Consider the following 25392-nt stretch of genomic DNA (forward strand, 5'->3'; position numbering starts at 1 on the left):
GTAAATCAAGTTCAAATAAATCTCCCCTTACAAGGTAATAAAACTCAAATTTGCTTGTCATCTTAACTCTAGGCTCTCTCTCCATATATGTATGTATGTGTGTGTATACACATATACATATATATAATTCATATGTATATTTATATAAAATGGCATTATATATAGTAAGCACTTAATAAATGACTGGTTTTACTTGATTGTAAGTGCACTATTTGTCTGGCAATTTGGAAAGAAAAGGAGAGGGGCAGAAAGACACTAAGCTGCATTCTTTTGATCCATTACACAGAGCAATTATCTTTCTAACATTTTATTTCAAATATCCTCATCATTCAAGAGAGGAAAACCCACATCAAATATAAATTTATCAAAAAATTCACAAAGACCAGGAATAAAGAGCAAAAGAGAATATCCTTTTTACCCTGATGAATTCAAAGTTATTTTCTTTTCACCTGTTAATTCAATAGAGTCTGGTCCAAGGCAGTTTCATTCCCTTCTCTGATCCTGCAAACTGGGATCATATAAAGCAATGTTGTTGCTATTTAAAAAAAAAAATCTGACTACAAATCCAGTTCTTAGTGATTTCATTTGAAGCTGTAAAATAGTTTTGCTTGGGGAAAAAAATTTGTCCAGACAATTGGTGCCAGGGCTGAGGATAGTAATAAAGCAAAATCTCAAATAAGATAGAGGTGGGAAAAAAATGATGGCATGTTGGCAGATAAACTTTGTGAATTTAAGTCGATCTGAGGTGATATAAACTTTGTGAATTTAAGTCAATCTGGGGAGATATTTTATAAAAATAATTCACTATGCATAAGGCAATCTACTCTCTGAAAGGTGTGAGCTAAATATTGCCCTGAAACAGCCACTAAGGAGTTTATGAATCCAATCACCAACTAACTTATCGATTCAAAGAATTGTTACAACATATTTTGGAAATATTTAAGAAAAACATTTATCTTCAAACTCACAGTAGAACAAAACCCAGCATTTATTACTTTGGAATAGCCACAAAATACCCCCTTTAATGAATACTTTCCAATTCAAGTATTTATTAACCACCTATGTATGAAAGCACAGTATTCTACAAACCTCCTAAATTAAATATTTCTATAAATACAGCAAAAACCAAAAAATTTTTTTCATTTAAGCAAAAATCATACAACTTTTTCATATGACATAAGTTTCATTTTAAGGTTTGGATGCAATAGTGCAATTCTGATATCCCTTCAAGTTGGTTAAAAATAGATTACAAGCCACCTGTAAGTCCTGTGGCATGTTTTCACTGTCAGATTTTAAAATCAGTTCATAATTTATTTTTTTAAATTGTGAAGTTTACTGAAATGAACTTTCAAGGAATTCTTTCAACAATGCAAAAATGTTTGTACTTTCCAACCCTGGATTTTGATTTCTATATGTAGGAATGAATTTCCTTCTATGAGAACACAGTGTAACACAGTGTAAGTTTTTAAAGGCTGTAAAATACAAATAAAGACAAATCTTTATTCATCATTATTATTATTATTATTTACTTATTTAAAAGGTTTTGACCTATCATCCAGTACAGATGCACAGCTACAAAAAGCACAGAGAACAGCAAAATTTCTGACCACTTTGATGTTTCTTCGCATATTCTTATACATACCCTTTTCACATTAATACCTCCTCCAAGGCAGCCAAGTGCTTCAGATCTCTGACCAAAGAATTCCCCTAAAGAGAGCCGCAAATAACTGGCATCATCACCAGTTATATCTGATGTGGTGTGTGATCTCTTCAATAGATTATAATTAACAGAGGCACTCCATGATGTATCCCCTAGGGTACCTGAAGTATTCTGAAGATCTACTTTCTCTTCCTATGAAGAAAATAATTTTAGGAGAGTGCTTAAATTTTGAAGATCTTTTGTAAAGTAATTTGTCTTTCAAAGTCAAAAATAAACAAGAGGAGGAAACCTGAGTGAGTAGAGGTATATTTAAATTCAATGGCATATCTTTTTTTTTTGTTTGCTTGCAAACCTCAAGATATTGTGTTTGATATAATCACATTCATTAATAAAAGTTCTTTATATAAGGAAAATGCATTAAAATTAAAATAATTTCTATTTCTAGCATAGTTAAAAATTATAGAGAAATACTACGTAGAGCCTTTCATCACAATCTGAACTGAACTGCAAAGAAATTTTTAAAACTCATTGTGGTTTAGTCACTTGTTTATTCTGCAAAGAGAACCCTAAAATATTCAAAGTATAAAGGAGCGAGAGAGGGCTTCAGAGGTACACAGTGATTATATTGTGCCTGACACTCTACAACGTACATGCAATAACCATGGTCCAAACCCATACCCCATTAAAAATTATGCTGATTACATTTTAGAAGCACTGTACAACACTGAAAAGACTACTGGATGTGGAATCAGAAAAAATCTAGGTTTTAATCCCAGACTTGACACTAGCTATGTGACACAACAGGCAAATCACTTAACTTTTTTTGAACCTCAGTTTCTTAATACTCAAGGTTATGACATTTATAATACCCACCTAAGAGGGTTGTGGGAAAGGTATTTTGCAAATGTTAAAGCATTAAATAAAAAATCTTATTCATAAGGAAATTTAAATTTTACCTTCATTTAGACTATAAGAAGACTAATATTTAGAGAGCATCAGGTCTAGAGTCAGGAAGATCTGAGTTCAAAGTCAGACATAGACAGACACTTACTAGCTGTATGACCCTAAGAAAGGCCCACCATCTCTGTCTGGCTCAGTTTCCTCATCAGTAAAATGGGAATAATGACAGCAACTACCTCCTACGGTTGTTACGAACATCAAATAAGATAACAATTGTAAAGCTCTTAGCACACAGTAAGCACTATATAAATGTTCGCCATTATTAACGATTTGAAATAAATTACTAACCTGCATAAACCTGTGTTCTCTTTTGAATTCTTCTTCATCTTGAGCAATCAAAGCCATTGCTTCGGCTTAAAAAGAGTTTGGCAAAACAATATTAATAGTGCTAACAACTACTCACCTACAAAACTATGTTACTTGACAAAGAAAAATTCTGTGGAAATAAAAATAGTTCAAATATCCAAAAAAATTATTATACACATATTGTGTATAGCATGTGAAACCATGAATCACTAGCTTTTTAAGTTAAACCCTATTACATTAGGGTAAAAAAAGCTAAAGTGAAACACAGACTAAACTTGAAGTCAGAAGGCAATAGTTCAAATCCTATCACTACATGGCACTTATTTACAAATCAGTCAATGAATGGCTTTAGGTAAAATTCCTTAGAATAAGTAAATAAAACCACTTTACCTACCTACATTGCCAGAGATGCTAAGAATACCTCATACGGCATGGGGTTATGGCCATAAAAGCACATTACAACCTCTAGTATGATTGTAGGTTTCCTGTGTAATCCCCCTATGCCTCTGGTTTCATACCGAACTCCTGTAGTAGTCCCTCTTAAAACATTTAGTACATGAAACCTTGTATTTGTGCTTGAGTCTTATCTTCCTTATAGACTCATAAACTTACCGAGGATAGAGTTTGTCTTATCCTCAAATTCCTGAAGAACTAAGCACAACAATGAATGTCAAAAAAATGTTGAATTTTTTGCTTCACTTCTTTTGTGCCTCATGGTCATCATAACAAACTTCAGTTATGGTAAATGTGCCATAGCAGTCATGAAGTTATGACAATAGATTTGGCTTGCACTTTCACTAACTTGCATCTCCCGCTTCTCAACTGAAATATTATGGCTAATGTGCCTTTAACATATCAATAATTTAAGGGAATAATGAGGTTCTTAAAGTCAAGGTCACAAACACTCAGTGCCTATAATTTGTCAGGCACTGTGCTAAAGCTCTAGGGACACAAAGAACAACCACATGCCCTCCAAAAAACAAACAAAAACACAAGAGTACTTGCTCTCAAGGAGTTCACAATATAACAGGAGAGAGACTACAAGAAAATAATTATGTAAAAACAAGACATCTGAAGAATAAACTGAAGTTATCAAAACAATCTAATGCAGGCCTGCTCAACATATACCCCGTGGGGCCATTTGTGGTCTGCCAAAGGATTTGGGGGGGCTGTCACATCAGACTGACAATGGCTGATGCTGTGAATCACGTGACAGCTGCCCAAAATCCTTTGGTGGGCCATATATTATGCAGGCCTGATCTATTGTTAGGGATTACAAACAAATCATTATGTAAAAACAAGATAAAATTAAATTGAAGATGGTCAAAAGAAGAAAAGCATTAACATTAAGGGGGACTGGGAAAGATTTCCTGTAGAAGGTAGAATTTTAGTTGGAACTTAAAAGGAAACCAGGAGATAAATAGAAAGAATATTGCAGACATGAGAGATAACGAAAAACGCATGGAATTCTTCCTTTGCTTTCTACCCCTTTTTATAGGTACCAATAATGTTAAAGATCTTTTACTTTCAAAATGAATTTTATTTAACTAAGTTCTATAAACTATAATCTAATTCATATGGCATTAAAACTATAAATTAAATTTGGTAGAATTGTCCATTTTTATTATACTGGCATGGGCAAGCCATGAGCATAAAATTTTCCTCCAACTATTAAGTTTTACTTTATATCTTAAAGTTTATAACTGAATCACTTTATAGTTGGATCTATATAAGTATTTTGTGTCCTGGCAAAATGATCCCCAAATATTTTATTAATTTTATTGCTATTTTGGAAAGGAATTTCCCTTTCTAATATTATCTGTTGAGTTTTGTTATTGTTATATAGAAATGATGATTTTTGAGGGTTTATTTTGTAGTCTGAAACCACAATTAATTACAGTCTCAATTAATGACTTTGGGTGATAACCCAGGATTTCCCAAGTAAACTACCATATAATTAGCAAACAGGGACAGTTTCATCTTCTCTTTGCTATCTTTTTCACCTTTAATGCCTTCCTATTGTCTTTGAGACACTGAATTGTCTTTCCAAAAATACATAAAATAAAGATAAAAATAAGCAATCCAAAAGATAAGACAGAACTCTTAGAAACTGAAAGCTTCTAAACAAAATAAATGGACTTAAAAAGTAGAAGGAAAAAAAGTCAATCAGATTTCTCAGATAAGAGCTTGATATCCAAAATACATAAATAATTAACAGAAAAATAAAAGAATAAAAGTGATTCCCAACAATTAAGTGGTTAATGGATATGAACAAAGGAAGAATTGCAAATTATTAATAACCATATGAAAGAATTATCCAAATTACTAATAAGAGAAATGAAAATTAAAACAACAATAATGTTTCTTTCACCTCATACACTGAAAACTGGCAATGACAACAGACAGCTACTGTCAATGCTTGTACGAGTTGTGGGAAGATGAGCACACTGGTGCATTGGTAAAACTGTATGAATCAGCACAACCATTTTGGAAAGCAATTTGGAAATATTCAAATGAAGTGAGTAAAATGTACTTTTTTTCCTAGAGGTTCCTGGCTTACTCCAAGGAAATACATCGATAAGAATAAATATTTATAATATAAGAACAAATGTTGATAACTGCACTTTTTATGGTAACAAAGAAATGGAAACAAAGTAGATAACCACCAACTGGGGAATGGCTAAACAAACTGTGGTAAATAAATTAACGAATAAATATTTATTAAATTAAGATTTTAATTCAAGACTAGGCTAGAAGTCATTCATAAATACTTATGAAATGTTCAGAAGACATAAAGCTAGGGGGATAACTAACACAGGAATGACAAATTAAGGATCCAAAAGGATTTGGCTGAACAGGGATAAACAAATACAGTTCTATACTTTGAGCCAAAATTAATTATACAAGTTCAAGACATAAGAGAAGTGGCTAAACAAGTGACTATAAAAGTGTTCTGGGATTTTAGTGAACAGTAATCTCAATAAAAGTAAACAGTATGTCACAGCTAATCTAGCTTAGGCAACATCAAAAGGGGCACACTATCAAGAGAGTACATTCTGTTCACTCTACAGAATACATCCAGAGTACCACATTGTACCACATTTTATGAAGGACATTAACAAGGTGGAGCATATTCAGATAAGAGTGACTATCACAGCAAGGAAGATGAGACCATTCACACAAGGGAAGAACAGTTGACAAAACTAGAGAAGATGGGGCAGAGAAGGGGACAAGAGAGCTGTCTATCCACATACAAGAGGAACTAGACTTGTTCTACTTGGACCCAAAGAGCAGAACCCAGGGTTCTACCCAGTGAGTAGAAGTACAAGTAGAAAGCTTTTCATTTGATATTTAAAAAAAATAACTTCCTAATAATCAGAATTGTCCAAATGTGTTGTGAACTGATCCGGCCATTCTGGAAAGCAATTTGAAACTATGCCCAAAGGGCTATAAAAATGTTCATACCCTTTGACCCAGCAATACCACTTCTAGGGTTGTATCTCAAAGAGATCACACAAGTGGAAAAGGACCATATGTACAAAAATATTTATAGCGGCTCTTTTTGTAGTAGCTAAGAATTGGAAATCAAGGGGATGTCCATTAATTGGGGAATGGCTGAACAAACTGTGGTATATGAAGATAATGGAATACAATTGTGTTATAAGAAATGGGGATGATACGGACTTCATAACAACCTGGAAAAACCTACACGATATAATGCTGAGTGAGCGGAGCAGAGCCAGGAGAACATTATACACAACCACAGACACATGGATTCTGTGAGGACTAACCCTGATAGACTTGGCTCTTCTCAGCAAAACAAGGTGCAAAGACAACTCCAAAGGACTCACAATGGAGAATATTATCTACATCCAGAGAAAAAACTATGAAGCATGAATGCAGATCGAAGCACACTTTATGCTCGCCTTTTTTTTCCCACTTTTTTTTCTCTCTTTTGTTTTTGTTTTGGGTTTTTTTTGGTTCTGTTTCTGCTTTCTCATGATTCATTCCATTGGTCATAATTCTTCTCCACAGCTTGACTAGTGTGTAAATAAGTTCAATGCGAAGTTATACGTAGAAGATATATTGGATTCCATGCCGTCTTGGGGAGGGAGGAGGGGAGAGAGGGAAGAAAATCTGGAACTCAAAATTATGTAGAACAGAGTGTTGTAAACTAAAAATAAAAAAATATTAAACAGTGTCAAAAAAAAAAAGTGTGCACATAGTCAAATTAAAACAAAAAAAAAAGAATTGTCCAAATGTGAAAAGGCTGGCTTAGGAAGAAGTGAGTTCTCTATTAATGAAGGTCTTTAAGCAGATACTGGGCTACCATTTGTCACGTAACATTACGAATAAACGATATCTGAGATGGTCTTTCAAGTAGATTATTTTGACTCTGTAAAAGTAGCTTTCATCACTACTTTTGCCATAAGGCTATAATGAAAGAACCTAATGAAACCAAGAAGCCACATAGCTTCCAAGTGCCCTTTTAAACAAAATTTTAAAATCCTATTATTAAAGTTTTTAATATGTCTGAAGAAATCTAATTTTTAGTCTGTATCACTTTTAGAAAATTTTTATCGACCTTAAAGTCCTCAGGGGAAGGAACTGTCTTATTCATCTTTGTATCTGTTTTGTACACAATGGGGCCTTAATAAATGTAATAAATATTTCCTGAAATGAAATGGAACTAATTTTCCATTAAACTGCAATTTTTATTTTCTAACAATTTCTCACTGGTGATATGAAAGGTATCTTTAACATAAAATACATTCTTCTTTTCAGAACCGGAACATATGAGATGATTAGATTTCTGCCAGCTCTAAAACTCTCATCATTGTACGTGAAAGAGGAGAAGTACTAATCTAGGCTTAAAAACTCTTCATTAAGCATTAAAATGGGGGGGGGGGGGGGCGGAGCCAAGATGGCGGCTGGAAAGCAGGGACCAGCTTGAGCTCCCTGCCGAGTCCCTCCAAAAACCTATAGAAAATGGCTCTGAACCAATTCTAGAGCGGTGGAACCCACAGAATACCTGAGGGAAGCAGGGCTCCAGCCCAGGACAGCCTGTATGGTCTCTGGGTGAGGTGTATCCCACATGGAGCTGGGAGCTAGGAATGGAGTGGAGCAGAGCCCAGCCCGAGCGGCATGGATCAACCAGACCAGGAGCCGGGCAGAGCGGGCCCTGGTGCCCTCTGTCAGTGACCGCCGGTCTTCTCAACCCACAAACACCAAAGACTGCGGAGAAGGTTAGTGGGAAAAGCTGCAGGAGCGGAAGGAGTTCGCAGTTCGCTTCCAGCCCTGGGGGCAGCGGAGGTGGGGCAGCTACAGTTGCTGCTGCTTCTGGCCCCAGGCCCACCTGGTGGGAGGAATTAAGTGGGATCAGAGCAGGAGTGCAACAGCCGGCTGAAGATCTAAGCCCAGTCCGGACTGGGGGTTCTTGGGGAAGGAGAAGTGCTGGTGTGACAGAGCTGACACCTCCCCCCCAAACGTGGAACATAGAACTCGTTAGTCTACAAGCAGTCGTACCCCACTGAAAAACTCAAGGGTCAAGTTAGTTGGTTGGGAATATGGACAGGCAGCGAAAGCACACCCAGATTCAGTCTCAGATTTTGGATTCTTTCTTTGGTGACAAAGAAGACCAAAACATACAGCCTAAAGAAGACAACAAAGTCATAGAGCCTACAACAAAAGCCTCCAAGAAAAACATGAACTGGTCCCAGGCCATGGAAGAGCTCAAAAAGGATTTGGAAAAGCAAGTTAGAGAAGTAGAGGAAAAATTGGGAAGAGAAATGAGAAGGATGTGAGAAACCATGAAAAACAAGTCAATGACTTGCTAAAGGAGACCCAAAAAAATACTGAAAAATACACTGAAGAAAACATTACCTTAAAAAATAGATTAACTCAAATGGCAAAAGAGCTCCAAAAAGCCAATGAGGAGAAGAATGCCTTGAAAGGCAGAATTAGCCAAATGGAAAAGGAGGTCCAAAAGACCACTGAAGAAAATACGACTTTAAAAATTAGATTGGAGCAAGTGGAAGCTAGTGACTTGATGAGAAATCAAGATATTATAAAACAGAACCAAAGGAATGAAAAAATGGAAGACAATGTCAAATATCTCACTGGAAAAACCACTGACCTGGAAAATAGATCCAGGAGAGATAATTTAAAAATTATTGGAAAGCCATGATCGAAAAAAGAGCCTAGATATCATCTTTCAAGAAATTAACAAGGAGAACTGCCCTGATATTCTAGAGCCAGAGGGTAAAATAGAAATTGAAAGGATCCACTGATCACCTCCTCAAAAAGATCCCAAAAAGAAAACTCCTAGGAATATTGTCACCAAATTCCAGAGCTCCCAGATCAAGGAGAAAATACTGAAAGAAGCCAGAAGGAAACAATTTGAGTATTATGGAAACACAATCAGGATAACACAAGATCTAGCAGCTTCTACATTAAGGGATTGAACGGCTTGGAATATGATATTCTGGAGGTCAATGGAGCTAGGATTAAAACCAAGAATCACCTACCCAGCAAAACTGAGTATCATGCTCCAAGGAAAAATATGGACTTTCAATAAAATAGAGGACTTTCAAGCTTTCTCAGTGAAAAGACAAGAGCTAAATAGAAAATTTGACTTTCAAACACAAGAATCAAGAGAAGCATGAAAAGGTAAACAAGAAAGAGAAATCACAAGGGACTTACTAAAGCTGAACTATTTTGTTTACATTTCCTACATGTAAAGATGATGTGTATAATTCATGAGACCTCAGTATTCCAAGTCGCTGAAAGGAATATGCATATATACACGTCTCTGTGTGTGTGTAGATATATATATATATATATTATATGTACATATATATATATATATGTTTGTGTGTGTATATATATATATGTACATATATATGTATAGACACAGGGCACAGGGTAAGTTGAATATGAAGCGATGATATCTAAAAAAATAAAATCAAATTAAGGGATGAGAGAGGAATATACTGAGAGAGGGAAAAAGGGAGAGATAGAATGGGGTAAATTATCTCACATAAAAGTGACAAGAAAAAGCAGTTCTGTTGGGAGGGAAGAGGGGGCAGGTGAGGGGGAATGAGTGAATCTTGCTCTCATCAGATTTGACTTGAGGAAGGAATAACATACAAACTCAATTGGATATCTTACCCCACAGGAAAGAAGGAGGAAGGAGATAAAAAAGGGGGATGATAGAAGGTAGGGCAGATAGGAGGAGGAGGTAATCAAAAGCAAACACTTTTGAAAAAGGACAGGGTCAAGGAAGAAAATTAGATAAAGGGCGATAGGACAGGAAAGAGCAAAATATAGTTAGTCTTTCACAACATGAATATTGTTGAAGGGTCTTGCATAATGATACACATGTGGCCTATGTTGAATTGCTTGGCTTCTTAGAGAGGGAAGAGGTGAGAGAATTTGGAACTCAAAGTTTCAAAAGAAGATGTTCAAAAAAAAAAGTTTTTGCATGCAACTAGGAAATGGGGCACAAACATCTATCTTGCCCTATAAGAAAGTAAGGGAAAAGGGGATGGGGGGGAGTGGGGTCACAGAAGGGAAGGCTGACTGGGGAACAGGGCAATCACAATATATGCCATCTTGGAGTGGGGGGGGGAGGGTAGAAATGGGGAGAAAATTTGTAATTCAAACTCTTGTAAAAATTGATGCTGAAAACCAAAAACATTAATTAAATAAATGATTTAAGAAAAAAGTTAGAAAGTCCAACCTTTCACTTCATTGCATCAAATAATTGTCTATTAAAAAACACCTTTGAAGAAAATACATTTAATATGTACCACATTTATCATCTCTAATGACACAAAGTGGGGAGGGAAGAGGGGAGGAGAGAATAACACATACTTACATCCAGTTTTGAATTCTTCATTTACTTCATTATCTCTACAAAGATTTAAATCTTGTTCTTCATCAAAAGAAGTATAATAGGCAAGGTCAGTCACCCATTTACCTTCTTCATTTTGATAGACCACACTGTGTGATTGAGCATCTTCTGAAAAATAATTTGAAATACACCAAAGGCACTATGACAAAGTAAGTAATTAAAAGGTTAGATCTTTAAAATTCTAGAACAAGTTGAAAAGTTTTTAAAGCCTTTAAAAATGTGAGATTTAGATTATACATGAGAAGAATATGTTTCATAGTCGACGACCTCTGACAGATCCAGGTACAGTAAGAGTGAATACATTTTCCTTCTGGCAATAAAATTCTTGCAACTAGAAAATATAAAGTGATTAGATTTCTATCAACTCTAAGGAGTCCTACCAAATTCTTTTTATGACACAAATATGGTACTAATACCCAAACCAGGTAGAGTCAAAACAGAGAAAGAAAATTATAGGCCAATTTCCCTAATGAATATTGATGCAAAAATTTTAAATAAAATATTAGCAAAAAGATTGCAGCAACTTATCACGAAAATAATACACTATGACCAGGTAGGATTTATTCTAGGAATATAAGGCTGGTTCGATATTAGGAAAACCATTAGCATAATTGACCATATCAACAACAAAACTAGCAGAAACCATATGATCATCTCAATAGATGCAGAAAAAGCCTTTGACAAAATACAACACCCATTCCTACTAAAAACACTAGAAAGCATAGGAACAAATGGAGCCTTCCTTAAAATTATAAATAGCATCTACCTAAAACCATCAACAAGCATCATCTGTAATGAGGATAAGCTAGATGCATTCCCAATAAGATCAGGGTTGTGAAACAAGGATGTCCATTATCACCCCTACTATTCAATTTGGTACTAGAAACGTTAGCTGTAGCAATAAGAGAAGAAAAAAAAACTGAAGGAATTAGAATAGGAAAAGAAGAAGCTAAATTATCACTTTTTGCAGATCATATGATGATTTACTTAGAGAATCCTAGAGAATCAAGTAAAAAACTACTTGAAATAATAAACAACTTTAGCAAAGTTGCAGGATATAAAATAAACCCACGTAAATCCTCAGCATTCCTATACATTACTAACAAAGCCCAACAGCAAGAGATAGAAAGAGAAATTCCATTCAAAGTTACTGTAGACACTATAAAATATTTGGAAGTCTATCTGCCAAGACAAACCCAGGGCCTATATGAACATAATTATGAAACACTTTTCACGCAAATAAAGTCAGATCTAAATAAATGGAAAAATACCAGTTGCTCATGATTAGGCTGAGCTAACAGAATAAAAATGACAATTTTACCTAAATTAATCTATCTATTCAGTGCCATACCAATCAAACTACCAAAAAATTATTTTACAGAGCTGGACAAAACAATAACAAAATTCATCTGAAAGAACAAGAGGTCTAGAATATCTAAGGTATTGATGAAAAGAAATGCTAGAGAAGGTGGCCTAGCCATACCAGATATTAAACTGTACTATAGAGCAGCAGTCATCAAAACTACCTGGTACTGGCTAAGAAACAGTTGTGGATGAGTGGAATAGGATAGGAACACAAGATGGAGAAGTCAACAACTATAGCAATCTACTCTTTGATAAACCCAAAGAATCCAGCTTCTGGGCTAATAATTCACTATTTCACAAAAACTGTTGGGAAAATTGGAAAATGGTAGGACAGAAACTGGGCATAGACCAATATCTTATACCATATACCATACCATAAAGTCAAAATGGGTTCGTGATTTAGGAGTGAAGGCCGATACTATAAGTAATTTGGGAGAGCAAGGAATAGTCTACTTATCAGATTTATGGAAAAGAAAAGAATTCATGACCCAACAAGAGATAGAGAGCATTACAAAATGCAAAATGGATAATTTTGATTATGTTAAATTGAAATGTTTTTATACAAAAAAAGCCAATGCAACAAAAATTAGGAGGGAAGCAGAAAACTGGGAGAAAATCTTTATAACTAGTGTCTCTGATAAAGGCCTCATTTCTAAAATATACAGGGAACTGAGCCAAATATATAGGAAATTCTTTATCACTCCAAAAGAAACAGGTAGAGTACTCCTTTATTTGACGAGTAGCTAAAATTAGGCATAATAAGGGCAAAACTTGGAACCTGCTTAGTTAAAAGATACATAACTAAAACATCCAGGAAAAATCCTAGGAAAGCTGGTTATAATTAAAGGCAAAATTTTTAGCTTTGTGGTTTTTACACACACACACAAAAGATTGAGGATACAAATTGTCAGTTTCTAATTTTCACACAACTCCAGTGCTTAGCATGAAAGAGGCATTTAACCTAAGTTACTGAATTGAAAAAGGAAGAAAATCTGAACTTTAGAGTTACACCAGTCCTTTTATAAAGTAATCTATCAAAGACTTTTTGTATATGTCTTGTAAGTAATTATAGTAAGTGTACATATTATTGCCTTCAATTAGATTATAACCCACTGAGGTTTTGTCCTTGTGTCCCAAGCACCTAGAAGGGTATAATCATCTTAAAACCTACAAAAACATACACTTGTTATTTTGGTATGACAGGGACGAACATAAAAGTCATCTTTTTAAGGTTCATGGAATTTCTCTATAGTTGTGTATGATATAAGAAACAAAAAAAATCTGATAAACACTTGATTTCTAAAACAAAAAAAAATTACCTTTATTATTCTTTTCACTGGAGTTCCAATTCTCACAAATTCTCCTTTCAGTAGTAGGTGACCAGTAAGCATCAACTGGACTACATCCATTATCAAGAATTTCCACAGAATGTGTATCCACATTTTTTGGAATGAATATTTCAGGAGTTATATTATTTTGATGAGCAGACTGTACCCCCAATTTTAAGGGGTGAAGATCAAAATTACCTTGACTGATATTTGTGTCCTGAAAATAAAGTAGATCAAGTTTTATGCTAAACTCATCAACTGTCTTCAGTGAGACAATATTCCCTCTTTGGCATTTTTTTTTACCTCAGTCCAGTACTTTATTGGCATAACAATCTGTTTTAAGTGTTGCCAAAGTAAATGTATTAAGGGCTGCATGAATAAAGCAGCAATTTTCAAAGTGACAATGGGATTTCCCACCATGGTTTCTCATTTTCCATGTCTCTTCCCTCCTTGATTCAGTGAAAAGTGGTAGTGTGGCAATGTTTTTTAAAAAATGTAAGTCAGTGAAATAGTCACACCAATATTCCAGCAATGACTCTCAATCACAAACCATCACAATCAAAACTGCTAGTGAACCAAAAAAGCAATGGGAGACAAATGGCAGATATCAGTAAGCTACAACATATTACCAATGGTAAACTAAACTCAAAAATGGCACAAACGCTAATTTAGAAATTTTTCCGAAAAGGAAATGGGCCAATCATTTAGCAGGAGCAAATTGACTGCCTGAGTACTACACTGGCTGTTACAAAATGTTCCAAAGTCTAAAGAAAAGGCCTTGTATACAAAGGTTTTTTGGGAAGACATTGTCAAGATTCCAAAAACAGATTAATAGGATCACAGATTTAAAACAAGGTTCTCAAAGTTCATCTTTTTCACCTCCTTTTACAAATATAGAAACTGGGTCTCAAAGAAGGGAATTAAATTGCCCAAGGTCACAGAGGCCCTAAATGGCAAAGCCAAGATTAGATCCCAGGACCTCAGACTCCAAATCCAAAACTCCTTTTACTACATAATTCTGCATGGATCTGTTCTGATGAAAGAAATGTCTACATTGATGAAATCCACTAAACTCACATACAGCACTGTTTCTTAGTTTTTTTTTAAATCTTTAACTAGACTTCTCATTAATCAGGGTGGGTATATCCTCCATTAAGATACATAATAACCTTTACTCTTACCAGCTCCAATAAATGCAGTTCTTAGCCACTCCTCACAAATCCTTCAGAACACACATATCCATAAAGCAACAAAAGTCTTCTATTGGTTATCCTAAATTTCTAAGTAAAACTAAAGTATTTTATGAATAAAATAATACAGTATGAAAAGAAAAATTTTCTAGATAATTGGCATTCTGAACAGCATAAAAAGCTATAGTATCACCGAGAGGTTCACCTATCAAATGTTAGGCCAACCTTAGATATAAGCGTTTCAGTTTTTCTCTCTTCACCCTTTAGCAGCTGTCATTCCTTACTTCTTGCTTTAATAGTGTACCTGCTTCTTTGTCTCTCTGCTCTGATTTGCTGTTTCTAATGTGCTAGGGGATAGAAAATCTATAACCAACTTTATTAATTCATAAGCTGAAAAGACAAGCTTTGAAGTGAGGACATCTCCAGTGAAGTACATGAGCTTTAGTGCAAGGACTCTGTGAGGTTAAAACTTTAGCTGGCCAAAAGGCCTCTTTGCTCAAAGCCAGCTCCCAGCTATTAGCGGTGATTGAATAAATAAATATGGTTAAGTGAGGTACTAAATTATGGGAAAGAACAATACCCTGCCATAGGAGTTTTTAGATTAGATAAAGCAAGGTTGCTTAGTCACCAGGAAATAGGAAAGATCTGAGCTTTGCCCTCTGGCAAATAACAGCATCAAAACATGGTTTGTGTATAAAGGAGAAAGTAAGAAGTCAAATCATGGAAGGCCTCAAAAAATTTGAATTTGACCCAAAAATTAAAGGACTATTTATTTTATAGAAAGCCTACTCAGATGAGTAGTAGTTAAATCTCGGACTCTATATAAACTCTATCATAAAAACGATTCAGTAATTTTGGATAAGGGAAGCAGCATAATGAAGAGTGCTTTAGGAAAATTAATCTAGCATTTATGTAAAAGAACAGGGATGGAGGGAACAAAACCTCTATAAGCTAAAGAAACTAGAGCAATCCAATCCAGGCATGAGGTCTAAATTAGGGTGAGGCCAAAAGAAACTGGGGGAAGGGACCAAAAAGATACTGCAGAGCTAAGGTGACTTAGTGACTAGACTGGATTTCACTGTAACCCAGTTTCATCATCCATAAAGAGGAACTACTACTAAAAAAAAATGTATCATAGAATTGAACTGAAAATGAAAAGAACACATAAAAAATGATCCACACACTTTGCAAAATAATATACTAGGAAAAAAGATTGTATTATTACAAAAACAAAGAATCAAAGTGCATGTGTGTGTACATATACATGTACCTAATTTAAAACGCATTTAGGGCTACAGTTAGGGTTGGAAGGTTAATACCACTGAGATAAAATAAAAGCTGAGAAAGGGGACAGCTCCATACCCTTTGACCAAGAAGTACATTAGTGTTCATATACTCCAAGAAGTCAAAGACTGAGTTGACAATTCAATATATAATAAAATACACACAACAACATTCTTTGTGAAAACAGTAAGTTCCCATTAAATGGGGAATGGCTAAAAAAAGCCAGGGCATAGTGTGCACAAAGAAATGAAAAATGAGGGAATTCTGAGAAGTGAAAATTTGTGTAAGTTTAAAGGCCAGTAAAATAAGCAGAATGAAAAGGACAACACACATAATCACTAAAACTATGAAATACATGAATACAAGAATGAAAACATTACTAAAACAAAGTCCAATTTGGAATAACTGGAAAACCAACAAAGGTCTCAGGAAAACTTTGAAATTTAAACATGTCGTATACATGATCATAACAGAGGAAAAGGACAGGCTAAGGCAGATTATTGTATACACTGACAAATATGGTCACTATTTCAGATATTTTTGCTTATTAGGTTTTTTGTTTTTAAGTCAGTAGGGAAGCTTTAATCAGGGGATAGGGAAGGGTGTCGAAATGACTAACAAAGACAAAAGGCATCAATAAAACTTATTTTTAAAAAGTGAGAGTTAAAAATGACTAAATTTTGGCCATGGGGGTATAACATGATGGTATGACATTTGAATGAAATAGTTCTTAAGCTTATTTCATCTGAATGATCTAAAAGAAATTCAATCAAATATTTTCCCCATAAAAACTAAAAAAAACAAAAAACAAAAAAACCAAGGTTGACCAACCTCACAATATGGAACATTATCTACTGAAGGAATATATACTGAAGTATCATTCTCTTCTCTTGGTATGTTTTTTTCAATTCCCCATATATTAGAAAGAAACAACGGCACATCATCTGTATTTCTTTTACCTTCTTGAATACAGCCTTCATTTTCTGCAGAGTACAAGAAAAAAAATCAGTATTGTAAAATTTAAGTTTCATGCTTAATTTTACTATCCTGTTGTAAATTGATTAGTCTGCTGATGATGTCATAATATGCTAAAGGCATAATAACAATAATGGCTAGCATTTATATAGTGACTTAAGGCTTACAAAACACTACAAATATCTTGGTTGATCCTCACAACAATTCTGAGAGATAGATGCTATTTTACAAACAAGGAAACTGAGGCAGGCAGAGGTTAAGTGACTTGTCTAGAGCTACACAGCAGATAAGGGTCAGAGGCTGGATTTGTACTCTTACTTAGGCTTACTTATTATTCTCCAGGTCTAGACTTCTTAATTTCCTATTGCTCTTAGGATTAGGTTGGATAAGGAAAAGCCGGAATGAGTATGGCTTAAGTGTAAGGGGACTGTAGAGCAACTGAGCCTGTAAAGCAGACTATAGTGATAATAAACTTTGTAGACAAAAAAGGTTTGATAAACAAGGTCCTTGGGAGTTCGGATCAGAGTTAATATTATAAATATAACTTAAAATTTATTTTCTAAGACTAAAATCTTAGCCAGATACAATTACACTGGATAGCTATGCTAATCTAACTGAATTATCCTCTATTTATGAGTAACTTGATAAAAACAGTAAATGATAATTTTGCAAAAAATACTGTTACTTCCATTTTTTCATAATGCTGTACTATATATTTGATTTAAATAGCCTTATTATTAAAAAAACAAAATAGCAAAGGCTCTTTTTAAAGGAATACTTACCTTTAAAGCTTTGGCAGGTGCTCACTTTCTCTAAGTCCCACAAAAATTCAGCAAAGCCTCTTTTCTTCCCCAAATAATAAGCCACACAAGTTGAGCACAAAAGAAAATTGGAAGGAATTCTAATAATAAAGGAAAAAATTCCAATACCTACCAGAGACAACTGGATTAAAAGGACTGTCTTCACACTGTCTAGAGTTAAGTTCAGATTTCATAACAATTTGTGTTCCAAGAGAATATACAGAGATGCTATCTTCTGATTTGGGTCTATAACTTGGTCTATTATTTTCATTTACCTGTTTAAAGAATGCCAAAGACAATTAAAAAATGTGTGATTTGATATTTTTTAAAAATCAAATTTGAAAATCCCTGAGGAACACCAAAAGAATAGAGGAAGAAAATACCTTAAAGACAAAATAATCCTTTTTGCTACTATAATGTCATGATTTGTAGGTTTGTTAAAATGCAGTTTCATAAAAAAAATTAAATCTTTAGGATAAAACTGTGTGTGTGTGTGTATTAAACAGTTAAGGATTTATGCCATTAATATGTTTCTCATTTGAAGAGGCACTTTTTTCTCAGAAAAAACATCAGTTTAAAAATGTCCTTTAATATCAAGATACCATGGCTCCTTTGACTATTATTAAAAGTGGCAGCTTAAATGGAGGAATTGTTACTTCAGAGCAAGGGATACAAAACAAGGTTATCTGTGACAGAAAGTAAAAACGGGAGTAACAAAAAGCCGGAACACTTAAACCAAAGGCCTCCTAACTTCTCCACTGTCTCAGAAATATAAATATGCCTTCGATGTAGTAGATTACAGCTGCCTGCCACTCTAATGATCTGGGAATTAAGTATCTATACCTTATACACAAGCAGCAGGCAATTCACTACGGAATTAAGAGCAAATTTTGTTCCCTAAAAGACTGGATTTTATAACAAATATATTTATGTATTAGTCCTTTGAAAGTAGACCAAGTAAGGGGCAGGTAGGTGGTGAAGTGGATAGAGCATTGCCCCTGAAGTCAGGAAGGACCTTAGTTCAAATCCAGCCCCAAACACTTACTGGCTGCATCACCCTGGGCAACTACATTGCAATCCCTACACACCCACACACACACCCCAATAGGTTCATTGAGAAGTAGTTGCTCAAAGCTTTTGTCAAGAATGTGGTAGGTGAAAAGGAGGCACATATTTCATGTTATATCAAATCTGCGGAAAATGAAGGTTTTTTTAAAAAGGCACTTTTAACCTAGTAAAAGCCTAAAGAAATGAGTAATATTATATAAAATAGATTTTTCTATACTATTAAGTCAATCAACCAAGAAGTCTGATTTAGATATACCTGGCTGGGATGATTATTTGCTATCCTAAGAGTTGGGCTAGATTCTGGAAATTCCTGTTCTTCTTGATCTTCTCTTAGCATTTCTGGGGATGCTAATTGTTGAAAATATGCTTCCAAATGATCATCATAAAATTCTTCATCATCAATGTCTTCATCTTATGATAATGCAAAAAAAGAATTGGTTTTAGAAGCTCTTAGAGAAGTGAAGTTTATTTTCATGAGAAAGATACACAGTTTAATCTATCTCAATGCCATAATAAATTTATTTTACCATCTCAACTTTCAGAAAAGCTGACAAAAATATTCACTGTGACCACATGGAATTTACACCAAGAATTCAAGCACGGTTCAATATTAGAAAATCCATTTAAATAAACAGCAACATGAAAACCATTAAATTATTTTATGTAAGGGAATACAAATAAAATACAGCATCTAATTTGAGGTTTTCTTGAAATTAAGCATAAGAATTAGAGGTATTTCCTTACTATGACAGGAGGGAGGTTATTTTCACATTAGTAATACTAAGGCTAAAATACTTTTTCAGAGGACATGATTATACATCAAGAAAATATAAGACAATAAGAAAGTTAAGATAATAAATTTATCAAGGTCAGTAGGTATAGATAAAGCCCATTTGCATTTTAAATGTTACAAATAAAATCCATGAAAAAGTGAAAGGAAACTACTTATAAGCCTGAAAAAAACTGAAGATTCAAATATTAACCCACCAAGAAAACTTCTATAAAGTGAACTTAAGCAGTTTTGGCAGAAATAAAGCAATGATTAGAGGGACACCCATAACTATATGTTTAAGATGACCCAATACAGTAAAAATTGCAATACTTCTCAAATTAAATTATGGACTCAATACAACATCAATGAGTACATTTGACAAAACTAGATCAAACAAAAACTTATACGGATCCACAAGAAGGGAAAATAATCAACAGAAACTAATTCTACAGTCATCCTGCTGAATTTCAAAATATGCTATTGTAGAGGTAATTATCAATTCTACCTAGGATCAGATTAAAAAAAGTAAAACAATGATAGAGAAGAGAGTTTAGAAACAGTATTAAACATATATAAATCAATGCTGGAGGGAAGTTTTAATCTAAGAAAATAAAGAGACAACAGGCAGATTCAACTAAATAAAATGTAAAATGTTACACGACAAAGAATATAATTGAGATAAGAAAGAAAAACAGAAAATCTTTTAAGGTTAAGCATATCTAATAGTGTATAAGATTATACAAATTCATACAAATACCCATACCCCATAAATCTAAGGATATGAATATATCATTCTATCACCTTAAATAATCACTTTCTCAAGATTTCAAACTCTCAAATAAGAGAAATAAAATACAAATGTAAATAGCTTTGCAGTACTACATTACCTGCAAGTAGGCAAAAAGAGATCACAAAAAATTGTGTTGACAGAGTTGTTGGGAAACAGGTATCCTATTATTACCTGGTTAATGAAATTAAAAATTGATACAATCTTTTGGGGATGCAACCTGGCAAAATATTGTAAAAGTTACAAATCTAATAACAGCCAGTGATTTCTAACAACTAGAATTATACCTTAAGAATTAATAAGAGAGGTCTCTCTTCGTATAAAAATAATTTTTTTTCTAACGATGGAAAAACTAGATGAACAAATATTTCATTATTGTGGTTTATTATTGTCTCAATAAATATAAAATATAAAGAAAAATAAAAAAGCCTATGTAGCAATGCAAAGTAAAGAAAGCAGAATGCCAAGTACATAAACACACATAACTATGCAAAAATTTCAAAAGTACACAAGAAAGAGACTAGAAGGGGACAGAATTTTTTTCAATGCTCATAACCTTTTCTTTAAGAAAAAATGTAAATAGCTTTGATTACATATTTTTAGTCCACATGTTGTTCTAACCTGAAAAAGACATTAGTAAAAAAAAAAGTTTTTAAGTGTTTTGTTTTTGTCAAGTAGACAAAACCTTTAACAAATGATAAGTTGGTTTGCTTATTAAAATGTTTATATGGAAAAAAAAAATCAAGCACCTGCACAGACTTATCAGGTGAATCTTATAAGTAGACCACATTTACCAAACAAAATCAAAAGTAAAAAAAATGGAAGAGAAACAGAACACAAATTTTGAATTTAATGCCTGAAATTTATTCTTTCTATAATCAGCATTATTATATGACTAATAGGGATAATGTTAAATACTATATATAGCATGGAGGTGTGTTCCACAATGATAATTCCTTCATCTCTGCCTAAACAGATAATGTACCTAATTCACTATTAGTAAAGCTTGTGTTCCAAATTTTTATCTGGGTGTAGTAATTAAGATATACTGTTCTACCCACCATCTTCAGCTCTTAAAGGGAAGAGTTAAGAATGGGAAGAGTATTTTTCATTCAGAGTGAAACAAAAGAAAACTCCCTTGCAACCAGACTGTAGGGACAGCAGGTCAGCCCTAAAACAAGTCAAGTAAACAAAGAATAAGATTTTGGTAATATGAACCTTATAAGGAAACAAATACTTCAAACACTAGTACAGCATGTATGAAAACACAATTCTCCCCATCAAAATCTATATACACTCTGGTATACTAGGGGTTCATGGACAAAGACAAGAAAACTTGGTTTCAAATATCACTTCCAATTTCCACTACTAGTAGTGTGAACCTACCTCAGAAGGGGGATTGTGATGTTATGTAAAACATTTTCAAATCTTTAAGCATTGTTGTTGCAATACTTTGAACAGGGTAAGAGACATGAGAGCAACAAATATTTTGTTTAAAGATAAACAAAATTCAAGTATGTTCCTACTGCATAAAAAATTCAGATTCCTTCTGAAACTGTCAAAAAAGTCTACGTGCCAAGTATAACCCTTAAGAGTCATCCTTCGAAGGTAGACTTCTTTTAAACTAAAATTCGTCTCCACCCAAGCCTGATAAGCCGTCTAGGTAATAAAAAAAAACTGTGTGCCTCTGAACAAGACACTTCTTTTCATATGGACAATAATAATAATAGCACCTACCTAACAAGATTGTATCATGAGGATTAAATGAAATGGCTAAAAATCATCTCTACCTAGCAAAGACTGATAATGTAAATACCAAAAAGCTGGCTAAAGTTACATTTTAGCCACAAGGATGGCTATAAAATAATAAGAATTATTTTCTTCTGCCACAAACTAGACATAAAAATAATTTCAAAAAAGCCAAGGAGGTTCCAAAAATGTTGTAAGGAACAAAGCATCAATGGATTGTATTCCCCAAGGTTAAATACGCTCACTTTAATGTATAGATTTGCTGTGTGTATAATCCATAACTTGAGTCATGTATTTTATTTTCATTCAGTCCCATGCCTCATTCTATTTCTTAAACTTCTGTAGGCAGTCTCTATATGCTTCAAACTCTAAGAACATATAATAATATATAAAGTGTTATGCATATCAGGTTTAAGGAATCGGGAGATAATCTAGGAAAATACTAAATTATTATTCTTAATTTTATAGAAGGTCCCTTAAAAGGCACAGAAACAAACCAAGAATGCCAAAGGTGTCATTTTCAATCTACTACAGGAATCTGGATGAAGGCAAGAAAGAGGAAAAAGAGAAGAGAAGCCTAAGAACAAGCATGGGAAAAGAATGCCTTATCTGCTTAATGCAAAACCAAGTGATTCCTAGGGTTTGAAACCTTCTGAAAGGAGGGATTTTGGGGATAGAGATGACCCAGACTAATAATGCTATGTCTCAGAAAAAATATGTAATTCTAAAGGCTTTAATTTTTTCAGTTATTTCATATGAAAACAAATTTTAAGCTAAAAGTAGATAGCTAGCTGGCACAGTGGATAAAGCACCAGGCCTGGAATCAGAAAGACCCGAGTTCAAATGTGGCCTCAGACACATACTAGCTGTGCGTCCCTGGACAAGTCACTTAACCCTGTCTGCCTCAGTTTCCTCATCTGTAAAACGAGCTGAAGAAGGAAATAGCAAACCATTCCAGTAGCTTTGTCAAAAAAAAACCCCAAATAGGGCCATGAAGAGTCAGTCGCAACTGAAACAACAAATAAAAGTAATTAAAACAGGACCATTACTTATTTTCTTTCTTCTTTTAAGCCTAAGTCAAAACTGGATAGTATTGATGAGTACCCTGGAGAGAATGCTAGACTTGGAAGTAACAAAGACCTGAGTTCAAATAAAAAGCAGAATTATACAGCTAACCACTTGCTAGCTATATAACCCTGAGCAAGTCACTTAACCTCTCATCCTCAGTTTCCTATCTGTAAAACGAGAATAATAATAGCACCTACCTCCCACAGTGATTTTGAGGATCAAAAGTTTATGCAAACCTTAAAGTGCTGTATAATTACAAGCTATCAATCAATAGTCAGTAAAAATTTATTTTATTTTGCACCTACTATGTACCAGACAATGTGCTAAGCACTGGTGATACAAAAAGAGGCAGCAAATAGTCCCTACTTTCAAGGACCTTACACTCTAAAGAGGGAGACAACATGCAAACAAATAAAGACAAAGAAAGCTATATACAGTATTAATGGGAAAAAATTAAGAGAGGAAAGGCACTGGAATTAAGACAGGATGGCAAGAGCTTCTAGTAAAAGAAAAGATACTGGAACTTTAAAAAAATTCAGGCAGGTAAGTAGGCAGAGCTGAGGAAAGACAGCGTTTTGGGCAAGGGGGACAGCCGGAGATAAAGTCCAAAACTGAGAGACAGAGTATCCTGCTTGGGGAACAGCCCGGAGGCGAGTGTCAGAAGACTAGAAAGGCAGGAGAAGGCTAGGTTTTGAAGGGCTTTGAATACCAGAGCATTTTTTTTAATATTTGATACTGGAGGCAATAGAGCCACCGGAGTTTTCTGGGTAGGAGAGTGAAATGACTGGACTTGCACTTTAGGAAAATCCCTTTTGTGGCTGGAGGATGGTTTAGAGTAGGGAAAAGATCTGAGGTAGGCAAACCCTCCAGCAGGCTATTTCAATAATGCAGATCAGAGGTGATAAGGTAGATAAGTGGCGACAGAGAATTATTATTGTTATCATCATCATTATGCAATCTGGGGAGGGGAAAAAACTGAGGGAGACTATCATCTTGGCACCATCCTTCAAGTAGTATCACATCTTAACAAATGTAACTGGAAGAACAGTTTTCAAAATCCTCAAGCTCAAAGACAGTCTAGTTCCAACAAACAGGTTCACCTAACTCCAAATCTAGTTCATTACTAATCTAGAAAACTGCCACTGTATCTAGTGCAGAATTCTAGGTCTACACTAGGGTGGACCTGAATGAAGTGGCTATAGAGAAGTTAAGCGAGAAGCGATTTGTTAGAAGAAGGCAACATGAGCTTTCTGCTAAAAATGGATGTTAACAGCACCCTACCAAGCTATCTTTAGACAAGAAAATGGTCTAAATAGGAAATCTAGAGCAATAGGGTCAAAAAGAATAACCACAAAAAGTCCAGCTATTGCCAGGTTAAAAGAACCTTCAAGAATCCAGGTTAATTTTGATCCTCCTACAAAATGACTGCAAAAAATAATTAAGGCGTTTATAATAACCTAGAGTTCACCTGTGTAGTTGTTTCATAGTCAAGGGCATTTAAAATGGAAATTGCGATAAATTGTGGAATGAATGACATCTAAGATGCCCACTTAAATTACTTCCCACAACTACCACCAGAGAAATTACAAAAGAAAGAAAAACTAGAAACATAAACCAGAAAGACAGTGAGTAAAGCAAAGAAAATCTCCAACCACAAAAATATGGGCTACATCAGACAATTACAGGATAACAGTGCTGAAAAATTCATGGTAATATGACAACTATCATAACTTGTGAAATGCTGAAAAACATACTGGAATAGAAAACTGATATATAGAAGAATGGAAGACATGAGCTGGGCAATATGAGAGAAAGAAATACTTTTTGGAAGTAGCAAAAAGCAGACATAGTGAAGCCAAGAAATCAATGAACCACAAAAACAAAATGAAAGAATGATTCATAACTTAAGACAAATGACAGTCATGCTAAAATATAACTGATCTGAAATACAGACATATAACAATCAATCTCAGAATAACTGGTATTTCCATAAATGGAATAAAATCATATTTGAAGAAGGAATTTGAGGAAAATATCAAGATGATGTTTTTAGTGCTAAGAGTGAGACAACTTCCTAAGCAGTCATTTGGATGACACCTGTGTCTATGCTGATACACTGCCTTTAGCTATTAGCATTTTGAAATCACACTTATTATTTGCGGTTT

General features: G+C 34.3%; 1 protein-coding gene across 2 annotated transcripts in view; it reads right to left on the bottom strand.

Annotated features, from left to right (window-relative positions):
* The window catches only part of CEP192 (centrosomal protein 192), a 146285-nt gene that overhangs the window by 97871 nt on the left and 23022 nt on the right, over positions 1-25392 (bottom strand). For both annotated transcript variants that reach the window (XM_036757884.1, XM_036757875.1), the window contains exons 7-13: positions 19108-19262; positions 17917-18058; positions 16840-16991; positions 13526-13751; positions 10806-10949; positions 2909-2973; positions 1643-1852 (exon numbers count right to left, since the gene is read on the bottom strand). In XM_036757884.1, the coding sequence (XP_036613779.1) occupies positions 1643-1852; positions 2909-2973; positions 10806-10949; positions 13526-13751; positions 16840-16991; positions 17917-18058; positions 19108-19262 (1094 nt within the window). The remainder of the gene's footprint in view (positions 1-1642; positions 1853-2908; positions 2974-10805; positions 10950-13525; positions 13752-16839; positions 16992-17916; positions 18059-19107; positions 19263-25392) is intronic.

This window comes from Trichosurus vulpecula, chromosome 1 (genome assembly GCF_011100635.1).
Source record: "Trichosurus vulpecula isolate mTriVul1 chromosome 1, mTriVul1.pri, whole genome shotgun sequence".
NCBI lineage: Eukaryota > Metazoa > Chordata > Mammalia > Diprotodontia > Phalangeridae > Trichosurus > Trichosurus vulpecula.